Here is a 13,188-nt window from a genome sequence, read left to right as displayed (position 1 = left end):
TCAAATAAGCCCCTCCGCCAAGTGAGGTATGATAGAAAGACCGGTGATGTTTGGATCAAGGGCCGGGTCATACTTGTCCATGTACTCAATAGGTGCATACTTTTCGTTGAGATAACACATGTTGTTGTAAGCCCTAGAAGTGAGGTAGAGTGTTAGCACCATCATGACATTATGCAGGGATGTTGACACTCCCCAGTGTTGTAACAGACAGGATGACTTGCGTTTTTCTTGGACTGCTACCAGGGTGCCCAGCTGAGTAATTGATAGTTCCTTTGAGACTGTAGAGCCGCAGGTGGTCTTCAAACTGGTCGACAGGCTCGGCATGAGGATAGTATTTTAAATAACTCTTTAAGTATTCCCTGGACCAAAAAATGGAACTGAACTCGAAACGCCTGTATTATGTTAGCTTCATCGTTTTGGCTGTACTTTGATAATTCGTGTCAGAATCACTATACTCACCAATGACCAAACTCCATTTCATTATGGGAAAAATAAGACGCAGCATCAAAAATCATGCTGTCACCAGTTTCCAAGTTGATCCCCATGTTGCCTTCCCAAAGGTCTCCATGAATCAGACATGGTTTGAGTTTCCGCCCATTGGCCTGAAGTGGCTCTAGCAGGATGGGAATAACTTTGTCTGCAATCTGCTGGATGGCCCGTTCGTATTCAGGCCACTGCCCGTTTCGAGCAATGTCGAACCTGCATACACCCAAGAACAAATATCGGAAAAAAACCGCCCAGCTGTCCTGCCAGTCGACAATATGGGGGCGATCGCCATCACGTGTTGGCACAGGAAAGCCAAACTTTCCTGTGGGTGACCTGCTCATCTTGTGCAGGTAGGCAAGACGTTGAGTGAACTCATCCGGGTCAGGAGGGATCTCAATGTCGAGTTCCACAAATTGGGACAGATAGAAATAAGCTGTCAGTCCGGAGTCTGGGAACTCGCCAAACCCATATGGTTTTGTAATGAACGTAGGCGTTGTCTCATATATTAATTTGGAAGATTCGATCTCTCCCTGGAGCATCTTTCGTCCAATGTCCCGGAAAGCAATTTTGACAAAATAATACTCCTCCTCGCCGTGCTGGTTTTGAACAGTGATCTTTCCTGTGAGTGTCCATGCACTAGTACCAAAATGTTCCACAGAAATATATTTGGTTCCAGGAGGCAGCTCTGCTCAAGAGGCGATTCGTCAGTGGCACAAGCAGTAATGATATGGATGTTACATATGCTTCACATACTGTTGACGGTATCATCATGCATAGGAAAACTTCCATCTTGTTTGTAAAGCATCTCTTGATGCTGAGAGAGCCTTGTTTCTCTTTAATATATACCTGGACCATCTGGTCTGGTCCCATACAGGATGAGCTCATGTCCCCAGCTGATGCTCTCATCCACGTCATGCAGGAAGGTTCGTCATCCAGTGGGCTAGGAGAGCCCTGGTGCATTTTTATATGGTCTGAATTGCTAAGGATATCTTTTGCTGCGTTATCCGAGGAAGTAGATCTCCTGTCAAGCGGTAGTAGTTGACGTAGCGCTGGAGGATTGCTTTCATGCTGACTATATCCATAATTGTGGGCAGACCAGACTCTCTTTGGAACTGCTTGGCGGCGTGATTTGATTAAGACGTTGACTTTTTGACGAACGGGATGCTTCGGATGATGCTTCCATGTTGAGTCCCTCTGACGTTTCGATCGTGTAGTTGAAACTGACACAGGGAGGAAATATGTCGAAAGGGATGAAATCATTACTGAAATAGAAGAATGAGAGAAAATTAAAAGGATAACCTGGCCTCCGCTTAGAAACCAAAAACCGAGCAAGCAAAATGCGGAGGATAAACTCCGATCCCGGCTTCCCAAAAGCAAAGCGAACCAAAGAAAACCGGGCGGAAATGGCAACGGATTGGGGCCACGCAGCAAGGCCAGAGCATCATCATCCTGCCTTGCTACAACTGAACCAATAGAATGGATGACACATATTAGAGATCAATTGGCTGTTGAGTTGTGAGGGATTCGGCAACACAGTGACATAGGGAGCAATATCCAATCCCATACGGATATTTATGCTTAGGCCGACGACGCTGACACTTTAACCCCCTTGAGTATGACGACTCCCTAAACTCAGAGCGCCGATTAAACATCCACACTTCAAGTTTTTCATGTTTTCTCTGCAACAAATCCCCTTCGATGCTCCTTGAATCCCGAGAAGGGTTCTGCCTGGTTACCGGTGTTTCCAAGTCGAAGCTCTAATAGTATTCCAATAACTTGTCATCGAGGTACGTACCTACACTACTAGCTCTTTGGGTGCATGACCATGGATCAAGTGAGTTTGCACAATGTTTCTTTGGGTATTGAACATATATTGGCCAATGATTGCTCTGTGTAACATTATGTCTGTAAAAAGCTGACCTGTTTTGCATATTAGCTTACATGCACACCCTTGATTTGCCAAAGTGATCGAGCAGATCCCCCAGAGGATCATTTTGAAAGACTAGACCAGATGCAGGAGTTCATGTCTGCATTGACTTCACATCAAGCAGGGCCCACTGTATATCCTCCGTATTTACCTGGAGAACCAACTCCATTTTCAAATGTGGGGTGACTCTCCAGGTCTGACTGTTGTCTATCAACCTCAAGTGAACGAGTACAGGCTTGACATTGTGCTTGTTCATGGGATGAAGGGGGGGGGGAGTCAATCAACATGGTGCCTAGACAAAGGTCCCAAGAAATTCTGGCCATTGAAGCTTCTACCTGTTCACTTTCACCACGCACGTGCTATTACCTTTGGCTATATTGCGAAGCCTATTCTTGACAAGAATGACTTGAAAAAAGTGTCAATTGGCCAGCTTCTCGTGACTTTCTCTCTAAACTGAAGGGAGGGAACCATGGGAAATGTACCGACTTGAACATTGGAAAGGTGAGTGTGCAATGTGTAACTCCAGTTACTTAAATGAGGGCTGCACAAACAGGATTATGTGACATTAACATGGCATGACTCGGGTTCAGAAACCGATTATCTTCATCGCCCATTCCTTAGGTGGCATTGTGGTGAATCACGTAAGTAATCCCATTTAGCAAACCTTGCTTCTTTTGATCATCACATCTGATGTCTTATGACACAACAGGCCTACAATACTGCTTCCGAAGATGAAACATATAAATCCATTTACAAATCAGTGAAGGCAATGATTTTCCTTGGCACTCCACATTATGGTTCTTCAAAGCTCTTTGATCTGTTTCTCCGGAGTTATAAGCTTGTCTCAGGCTCAAAATCAAATTTCAATACATTCGTAGAGGAGCTATCTCCGGAGTCCGAAACCCTTAAGGACATCAATGGGTGGTTTGAGATCACAGCTCAGAGACTTCTTGGAATCGTGTCTTGTTATAAAACTCGTTCTACACTAATTGAGTTAAGACACCAACATGTGATACGCCTTAGCATGATCTTATGATTCCCACTGGATACTCATGACTAATATATTTGTTTAGAGGGTTTTCATTGTCGGAAAAGAGTCTGTAGTTCTGGGTCCCAGATATCCCAAGGAAATTCAAACTCCGATGGATGCGGATCATACGGAGTCTGCAAGTTTCAAGGTTCTGATGACAAGAATTACATCTCCTCACGAAAGAATTTAACAAGTCTTGTAAACGCAATCGACGAAGAGCTATCGCAAAGAACAAGACGACTTCTGTCTTGTAAGTCGTGTCGCAACCATGCTCCTGTGGCATGATTGTGCTTGCTGACACTATATTATGCAGTTCCCAGTCGACTTGCGCTTCCGGGGATGTTTAAGGGATCCCGGCAACTGACCAAGTTCTTAAATTCTCCGGTACTTCCTTACCATGACTATTACTTTTTCCGTGAGAGGCGAGCACCAAAAATGTGCAAATGGATTCTAAACAACAAGAACTTTATCTCCTGGCTGGACCGAAGCCCAGAAAGCGGAAGTAAATCACGAATTTTGTGGATCTATGGAAGGCCGGCTAGCGGAAAGTTGGTACTTGCCTCGTTCATTATCAGAAAACTCCAGAAACAGGGGTTGAACCCCCATTATTTCGTCAGGTTTACCTCAAAGGACAAAAGCGAGTTAGAAATGATGCTGCTGTCCTCGGCCTACCAGGTGGCCCACACCACAGAGGCATATGCAGCCAGACTCAAAAAAATTCGCAAAACAAGGCATTGTTTTGAGACGAGCTGATTCTCATGCCCTCTGGAGCCTGTTATTCAAGCAGACCCTTTTTCAGCTGGAGGAGTCATCTCTTGCTGGGAAGTCTCCACTTTACTTCATCATTGATGGCCTAGATAAGGTGGACAACCCTACCCTATTTCTGAGTTTCTTGTTCGAGTTGCCACTATCGTCTTAACCTCTTCGTTTTCTCATTATCAGCCGGAATGATTCACAAGAGATTATCCGTGGATTTGCACAACTCAACAAGACGTCTCCGGCACCTATGGTCAGCAGTGTTTTTCACAAGGGCAATGACTTAGATATCCAGACTTACGTCCATCATGAGTTGGCTTACGTTTTCCGCTCATCGACATGGAGGAGTCTTAAACAAATATTGTTATGGAGATCCAAGGGAGCTGAAACCAAAATCTTGAAGCAGATTCTGGATATGGCTCGAGATAACTTCCTTTGGACTTATCTGGCAGTGCGGACCCTCAAGTCCTCACATGCTCTGAAACATTTGAAGAGGACGTTGACGGACCTGCCAGCTGATATGCAGGCTATGTATGATCGGATGGCTCTCTCCTTGACTCAGTCCATGCTGTCGATGAGCTATCAAAATCAGGAGTTGAGTCAAACAATTCTCCAGTGGGTTACATGTGCTTTAAGGCCTCTAAGCCTAAAAGAACTGACTGACGCGCTTGAAATGAACATCTTGGATATGAACGTGTCGATCATGGAGCTATGTGGAGGTTTCGTTACAATCTGCAACGAAGAGAGAGTAAGCCTGATCCACGAGACTGCACAGGAATACCTCACAACACTGTCGCCAACGCGACAATCGGTCTTTGTCAACGTCAAGGAGGCGCACCGAATGCTCCTAGAGCGTTGTCTCAAGTCTCTCACTGATCCGGAATTCAAGGAACACGTCAACAGCACAGAGCCACCAGCATTCCTGTCTTACTCCATATCCGCCTGGCCCCAACATCTGACGATGTCATTCGATCTCGAAGAGCCGCATTTACTCGAGGCTTTTCTAAGCTTCCTTCGCGAACGTCATATGTTGACATGGATATATGCGGCAGTTAAACGGAATGACCTACCCTCCCTTGTGACTGCTTCGCAGCATCTAGCCAAAATTGTAGCAAAACTACGAGCAAACCAGAGTGAATTGACATTTAATACTGATACAATCGCAATTATCGATGACTGGGCAACTGATCTCGTCAGAATCCTGGGAAAGTTTGGACCGAACTTGAGCAGAGAACCGCAGTCTATACTTAGTCTTATTCCACCATTTTGCCCTGAGAACTCCTGGATTTACCGCCAGTTTGGGACAGAACACTGGGTGAAGATCACAATTTCTGGACTGACTGGGGGAACCACGTGGGATGATAGTTGGGGTCGATTCTCCATTCCACGGAAAGGCGTTATTGCATCGGTCATCTCTCTTGGCACTCGAATCGCCCTTCTCCACATCCACAAGAGTACCAGTCACATTAGCATATACAATGCGACAACCCTGGAGGTACAGCGCTCTCTGAAACATTCAGAGCTTGTTCTCAGCATCCAAGGTAGTAAGTCGGGAGAGGAGCTTGTCAGCTACGGATACAAAACAACACGGGTCTGGAATATCAAAACTGGATGGTGCCTCGCTGTTGTCAACAACCCCACGAAACGACGTCGCCCCCACAGCATTGTATTCAAGGAAGCACAGAACAAAGTTGTCGTATGTGGGGAAGACCGATGCATCAGGAGCTTTAACATACCTGCTGAGAATAGCGACCATGAAGCTAGTACGCAACTAGGCTGGAACACGGACACGACAATCATGGAAAGAATCGAGCATGATACTGTCGTCAACTTTCCTATGTGTTCAGCTTTGAACTCAAATGCTACAATGGTCGCTTTTTGCTACCGGAACCATCCCCTAACAGTTTGGAGGATCACTCACCCAACTCAAGCTGCGGAATTGGTTGGCCAATGTTATATTTCATATGATCAGAGGGTAGCTTCCTCAGCAAACCGACGAGCCTTCTTAAATGTTTCGAGTTGCATGGCATCCTAGTGAGGACTATGTGTTTGGCATGGATCAAGTTGGCTTTCTATGTCGATGGGATCCTACCAAAGAAGAGTCTGTCTCACCCAACGCATGTGTACAAACCGGAGGAAGCTGCATGGCGCTGAGTGCGGATGGCTCTATTATCGCCACCGGAGATGCTATGGGCATAATCAAGATTTTCAGAACAAGAGATTTTGCTATAATATATCAAAATTGGTCGAGAGATCCTGTGAAACAACTTTCTTTCGGCACAGATGCCACACGGCTCTATGACAACAGAGGCACTTATGGCAACATATGGCAGCAAAGCGAGCTTCTGGAGCTCGCAAATTCTGATACGGGGGACGACACAAGCGTTCCCAATGTTCTCATAGTCAGGAATAAGTCGATGAATAATGGAATGAACGGAGACAAGATAACCACAATGTCATATCAGCCGCAGGGTCTCTTCTATGCTTATGGCACTGACAATGGAGTTGCAAATCTCTGTAAGGTCGGCCAGGGTATAGTTCAGAAATTGGCTAAGATTTCCTCGAGCTTGTCGATTGAGCAAATGGCCTGGAGCTGGGATGGGCAACTGGTCGCATTCGCCGACTTGAGCCGAAAAGTCCATATTAAGAGCCTCGAGACTTCTGAGTTAAGCCAAGTCGAGTGCACCGCTGAACCTGTTTGGGAACTGGTCATTCCCCATGATGACAACAACATTATCGAACAGCTTATGTTCCACCCAGATGAACGCAAGCTCTTCGTTGCAACCCGAGACAATATCTACTCGATCGACATCCACAATCATACCTACAAATATGAAGCACTCCCGGCAGAGTTACAGAGCCTCCAGGGACGGGTCAAATGGGCATATCATCCAATGAACTCTAGTCTGATTCTAGCCTTTACGAACAGCCAACTTCACGTATTCAGTTGCGAGGAGCTCCGTGAAGTAAAACAGTACAGGTATCTACACCTCCCAATGGGTACAGAACCAGAAGATCAGAAGTCTCTCATTAGGCTCGATCAACTTTCCACCGATGAGTCCGTTTCTGAGACTCTAGGTCGCCTGATCCTAAGAAAAGGGTCCCAAACATACTACTAGAGCTCATTCGCGCTTCAGGAGAAGTTGAACATGAGTACTTGCTCTTCAGCATTGGTGATCTTCCGAGCGTCGAGAATTTGACAGATCGCAAAACTGAAAACGTCGTTCAATACTCTCTGGTCCCACCCAGCATTGCGCAGCAGATCCGGGAGCCGCTCGAAATTCTTGATCTAAGAGAGGAGCAAAAGCTCATTTTCCTTGACGTAGATCTCTGGATTTGCGCTTGGACGCTTCCACAAGGTGGACTTCAACCCAATTTAAACCTTTCCAAGTTCTACTTCCTCCCGGAGGATTGGGTTATGGGAGATGAGGACAAACTGTGCGCTGTGATGTCAGATAGGACGTTTTTGTGCCCGAGGAATGGGGACGTTGTAGCAGTTCAAGCTAATATGCAGGGGTTAAACGTTGAAAATTGTAAACATGGTGGAAATGTTAAGGATTCAGAATGACTTGTCTGTAGGTTTCATCTAACATGGTCAATATATTGTGCATTTCAGTTATCTATCTGTATGTCCGCATTCACCCACCAAGTGATTGTACAACGACTTAGTCGTCATACTGTATGGAATCATGAAGGCCTAACTGCAGAGTCCGTAGGTTTCTTTCCGAACTCTCCGCACAAACTAGTCTCTTACTAGACGCACCCTTTTACATACCCCAACACCAGCTCGTCGGAGTCGGTGTCGGGACTAGAGATTCACATCCCCGGGATCGTGCAAGAGTGATCCCTGCCCGACATACATTACGCAACCCCGCCGACATTTCCCCTTGCTCATGCCGGTTTTGTCCCGGTGCGGGCTTTTTGTCCGGCGGCACATGTATGTAGAGTAGTTGGTAGCTATTGCCCGCCATCGCCGTGGGTACGGCCCAGCACCCCCCAGCGATGGACCGGTCGAAAGATAGAATTCGGTTCAATGCGCCCTTTTACATTACTGCCGCTACTGATGTCACCAAAGAATGCCAGAGTTGCTAACGCACTAACTGATGAGTTTTTTATACGCAGCCATCAAGAGCAACTAACTTATCAAGATGCACATTTTGCACTTGGTTTCAAGGATCCGTCTTTTTTGTTTTCCAAGATATTATGACTGGAACCCTAGGTCAATGTTATAGATAAGACGTAAGATGTATAATAAGAGACAAGTAAAGATCTGACTCCCTACGAGTCATAACATCACAAACCTTTTATAATATGTTCTCTAAGTTAAAGGGATTCTAGGATAAAGTTTGATTCATATAGCGTAGAAAGTCTGATATGGTATGTTGGTAAAGAAGTGGATATAAGCTGTGGTCGGTAGAGTTCTGGAAGAAACCTACAGTTGGGCTTTCATGATTCTGCACACCGTGTGTCAGGCGTCCAAGGCTCCTCAACATAGGAGCAACATGTTCTTCCCCTTGTCTGTTGCAACCGCTTGCCAGGTTGATAGACTCCCTAACTCTTAACGGCTGTTATCTATGGGGGGCGAATGATTTTCATGCTGTAAGAGATTAAGAGCAGATAGACAGGCTAAAGTGAATACAAAGGAAATGTAAATAAAACGAGGTAAAGTCTAGTGAAGCAGGTAATGTCATATGGACACGGTAATCCAAGGAAAGGGATGTCCCCAACTGCCAACACAAGGGATACCAGAGACAGGATGATTGTGAGCGGCACAAATACGTGGTTGATCCCGGAAGATGTCTAGAGCCGGATGACCGAAGAGAATGAGTCATGTGGCCGAGGAATGATGAGGATTCTATAAAAGGAGCTGCCCGGTCATGATAGACTTCCCTTGGTTCCTCCTCTCCCTGACACAAGGACACTGAGGACCAAGAAAGATTATTACACGTAGTAATTGACTTCGCTGTGCACCCCACATCGTCAGTGGCCATCATTTAACCCATTTGACCTATTGTCGATCCCTGCTTGAACCAGACCAAGTCACCCGTTACAGATAAGGCAAGGAAATACAGCTGATATCTGTGTCTAGCCATACCGCATACACTTATGAACTGAACCAGACAGGCAACAGCACTACTGTGTGGCGTGTGCTAAGGGTTTTTGCGAGTACTATGTTGTTCACGTTCTCATCCCCAAAGTTTGCAAAGTACTTGTCTCGGCCGAGGCCGAGCAAGTCCTCAATCATACATGATTTGTCAAGCATGCAAATGGGCAATAACACTGTTCAAAGTCTGTGATTCTCATAACTGGATGAAGGTAGATGATATAAGTATACGAGCTGGATGAGGCAATGGGTAACTTGTTGAGTGGGCACTCCCCCATAGGCGCTAAAAGGTATATAAGGGTATTCCTGGTCGTAGGAGTGGTAATTGTTTCTTTTGTGATAAAATGATATATTACTATCCAGCTGTGCGATGACATAGTACATACTGCCTTTCTTCGAGCTTTTGACCTCTCCAGGGAGTCAAGCTATTATTCAATACCATTCAGTGCATCCCTAAGTGTCTTCGACTTAATAGAAGTAACTGACCCATCTACCTTACTTCGACACAGAAGCATTGCTTGACTCGAGAGCCGAAACTCTTTGCCGAAATCATCTGGTACGTAATAATGACGCTCCACGTCAACCAACTGAGGTTCATGAGGGAAGAGGTTCTTACCATCTATATCCCTCTTTGGTTGAGAAACTTTCAACTTGCCACTACAGACCCATAGATCTCTATCCAAGAATTCAGTCTTTAAAGTCCGGCCAATGTATGCATCTAATTCATCATGTTGTGACTACGTTGAGATGCCAAGCAACTCTTGTGTACAAGGCAACTGTGGGAACAAAACGCATCGCTGTTGCCCAGTTATGGTCCTGTAACATTTTTTTTCGGATGGTTTCCAGAGGCAGAGATTGCTTGCGGCTGTTGTCTAGTAACTGGATTGGTAGCAAAGTCTACCAAAAGATAGTATTGGTAAACGCGTTCGAATTGACGGCATCCATCGAGACGGCTGACATCTTCGTCGTGAAGGAAAAAGAACTTGATAAGGAGTACCTTTTCGAGCAGAATCAAGAAGACACAGATACATTCACTGTATGATCATAACATATAACTGTGCTGTACTTCTGACCGTCGGCTGGTATCCGAAACTGGAATTAATCAGACTCCAGTGCCACGCCTAGTTTCCAAAACCCGGTAGGCCCCAGAGTGGAAACGCGATCATACTCGTAGCTCAGTTCGCCGATTGAATGTATCTGGGTTTCTTCCGAAGGCCTAAGGCTAACTCCAAATTTTGAGAGAGATAGAAGAAAGTTTAGATCATCCAGATAAGGTATCCATGAGTTCCCGGATCGCGATCTAGGATTGAAAAAGTCAAACAAGCCATACAAATATACCGACTGCGTCAACAGCATTAACTCCTTGCCATTGGTAGGAAGAATAAGAGGCTGCAACCCGCTGTCAAAGATATCGTTGTTCAAGCCGATCTTTCTCAAGGACTCGATTAACAGTTCGGCAAGTTGTGACGTGGAGTTACTATGGATAACCTCAATGAGAGCTACCATTCTCTGACATGGATCTGTCCAAGCGGTCCGAGCTACCGCAATGATGTTATCCATAATTTTTTTGTTACCAATGACCGCCAGGACGTTCCCAACAGATGCAGTGCATATGATGTGTTTGAACGTGGAAAGTTCATGAAGCAAAGTCATCTGTGCTACCCGGGCATTTCACTTGATTTAATGAGAATCTGAAACTTCTAGAGTGTTAATGTATGTTGAAACTCAAACCGAAGTGCTGGTATATCATAGAAGCTTGAGAACAACAGGAGGGATTTAGTCAAAAATATTGAGTCTGGTTGCTGGACCAGAGTAGTTTTGAACCTGAATGCAATGTTGACGAATTCGGCAGCCCATGCTTCAAGAAAGGATATTACCTAGTCATAATTTGGTGCGACGCGCTTAGCATTGCTGTTCCGCAATCGATTGGCAACTTTTACAAATACTTCCAAGGCGGCGCGAAGCAGATGAAAATCTCTTTTTAATGCTGCGATATAGATCAACACACCGTCGGACCCAAACTATATTGCAGTTAAAAATACCTTAAGATCTCTGGTTTACAAGGCAAAATCACGGTCTTCAAAGCAGGTTTCTACTGTTACCGATGTGCCTGTGGAAGAAAGAACTGGAGTCGGTGACAAAGAAGCTGTTCTTGTCATGAGAACTTCATCTCCTGACTTAGCCAAATATTTCTCTTTGTCCGAGACGCCGGAGACGGACTCGAATTTCGCCCGTGACAAATGGACAGAAGAAATTTGCAGCTGAATTCTTAAAAATTTTTTTCTTAACTGGCTGGATGATATCACATTAACTCCTCGTGTACTGTGGTTGAACGCTCCTCCCGGCAGGGGGAAGTCTGTCATGGCTACTTTCATCATCAACCATTTGATAAAAAGAGGAGACAAGTGTAATTACTTCTTCTTTCTCTTCACCTCAGAAGAGAAGTGCCTGAAAACATGATGCTTAAATCATTGGCCTGTCAAATGGCAAACGTGATGCCAGAGTACGCCGAGAAAATCTGGGCAGTTGCAGGTACGCGGACAGGCTCCCAAACTCCGGGCCTGATTCTCAGCAATATTCAGATTGGAAGCAACATTCTGAATTGTCCCTTGAGCTGCTGAAGAGTTTGTGATTGAAAGCAACTAACTCAGAGATGAAGTTCGTAGGACCAGAAACGAGGCTGATTCTGAGGATTTTATTGAGGGCTTCGGCAAGGTTTGCTCCATGATGAGGTGTCGAGAGAAATATGATTCCAGATACTGCGCTGACGATAGAAGCATAAGCCGGATTAGCTTGTCCCTGGATGTAGGTCTGTTAATGCAAACGGCTTTGTGCTAGTTCTTGTAAACCGATATCTCGCAAAACCAGGTTTGACCAACCTCTTTGGCAATGAGGCCTCCCATCGCTCTTAGGTTTGAACCTGCAAAGCTTTCGCCTCCACTTCTCGAACTGAACTCGCATTTGCAAGTTAACATCAGGCAAGCGAACAGTTTAGAGATCAATTTGTAACTTTGACAAAGACTTATCGTTTTGCTGACCGTGATTACTATGCCACCTGGCCACTCCGACCAACAAAAAAAGCAGGGATAAGTCTGTACAGGATTTGAGCTGTGGGGTTGAGTTGCCAATGTCCTGAGTAAATGATGCAACAAAAACGAGAGCAACGCTGCCCAAGGGTTCAGATATTTGAGCTTCCATTCAGCTTTCTCGTACAGCAAATGAGATGCAAGCGGAGAGAAGGCCCCGCTTATCAAGGCAGCTTGCATCAACTCTGATGTGACAGTAAATCCATTGGATCATTGCAAACGACCGCTGGGCCAGTAATATATTAGTCCTCCTGTAGATTAGTGCAGCGCATGCTAGGTTTATGACCAAAGTTCACCGAGATAGCTGCGGCTGCATGAGTTAAGTCACTCTAAGTAGGTAGGTGTTACACTATGGCACAAATTACATGTAACCAACAGCGATGAATCGGCTGACAGATGCAACAAGCTATCAATCAAGAAGTAGACACCTGGGTCGGTGTCGTTCGCATGGCTCTGAAATAGCGTTTGCAATAGCGCTTCTGATCTTGTTTTTCGGTATGAATAACAGTCACATAATGCGTTCATGTTAATCTAAAGTTGTTCGTTGGTTGAGACCGGCCTTAATTGAATAATTCCTAACTGCTATGCACAGATGTGAACGACAAGAAAGGAAGGAATGCTCCCACAAAGCGGAGCTGCCATACCACCCCAAATTTGCCCCAGTTACCAACACTTGATCCTTGTTCAGATTGAGTTACACTCATGCCCAGGTTAGGAGCAGATTGGATACCCCTGACCTTCATTTCTTTGATGTACCTAACTTCGCGACAGCAGCATGCTAAGCTTTCACACTGACCGC

At 45.4% G+C, this 13,188-nt stretch overlaps 1 protein-coding gene across 1 annotated transcript; it reads right to left on the bottom strand.

Annotated features, from left to right (window-relative positions):
• On the bottom strand, positions 1-1,291 carry CTHT_0047060 (uncharacterized protein; the record flags this gene model as incomplete). The annotated part of the gene is made up of 3 exons (XM_006695014.1): positions 1-133; positions 460-1,105; positions 1,240-1,291. 3 exons carry the CDS (start codon positions 1,289-1,291, stop codon positions 1-3), a joined length of 831 nt encoding a protein of 276 aa, XP_006695077.1.
• Positions 1,292-13,188: the final 11,897 nt, after the last annotated feature.

This window comes from Thermochaetoides thermophila (assembly GCF_000221225.1).
Source record: "Thermochaetoides thermophila DSM 1495 unplaced genomic scaffold scf7180000011818, whole genome shotgun sequence".
Taxonomy (NCBI): Eukaryota; Fungi; Ascomycota; class Sordariomycetes; order Sordariales; family Chaetomiaceae; genus Thermochaetoides; species Thermochaetoides thermophila.
This window is presented reverse-complemented; position numbering and strand designations above follow the sequence as displayed.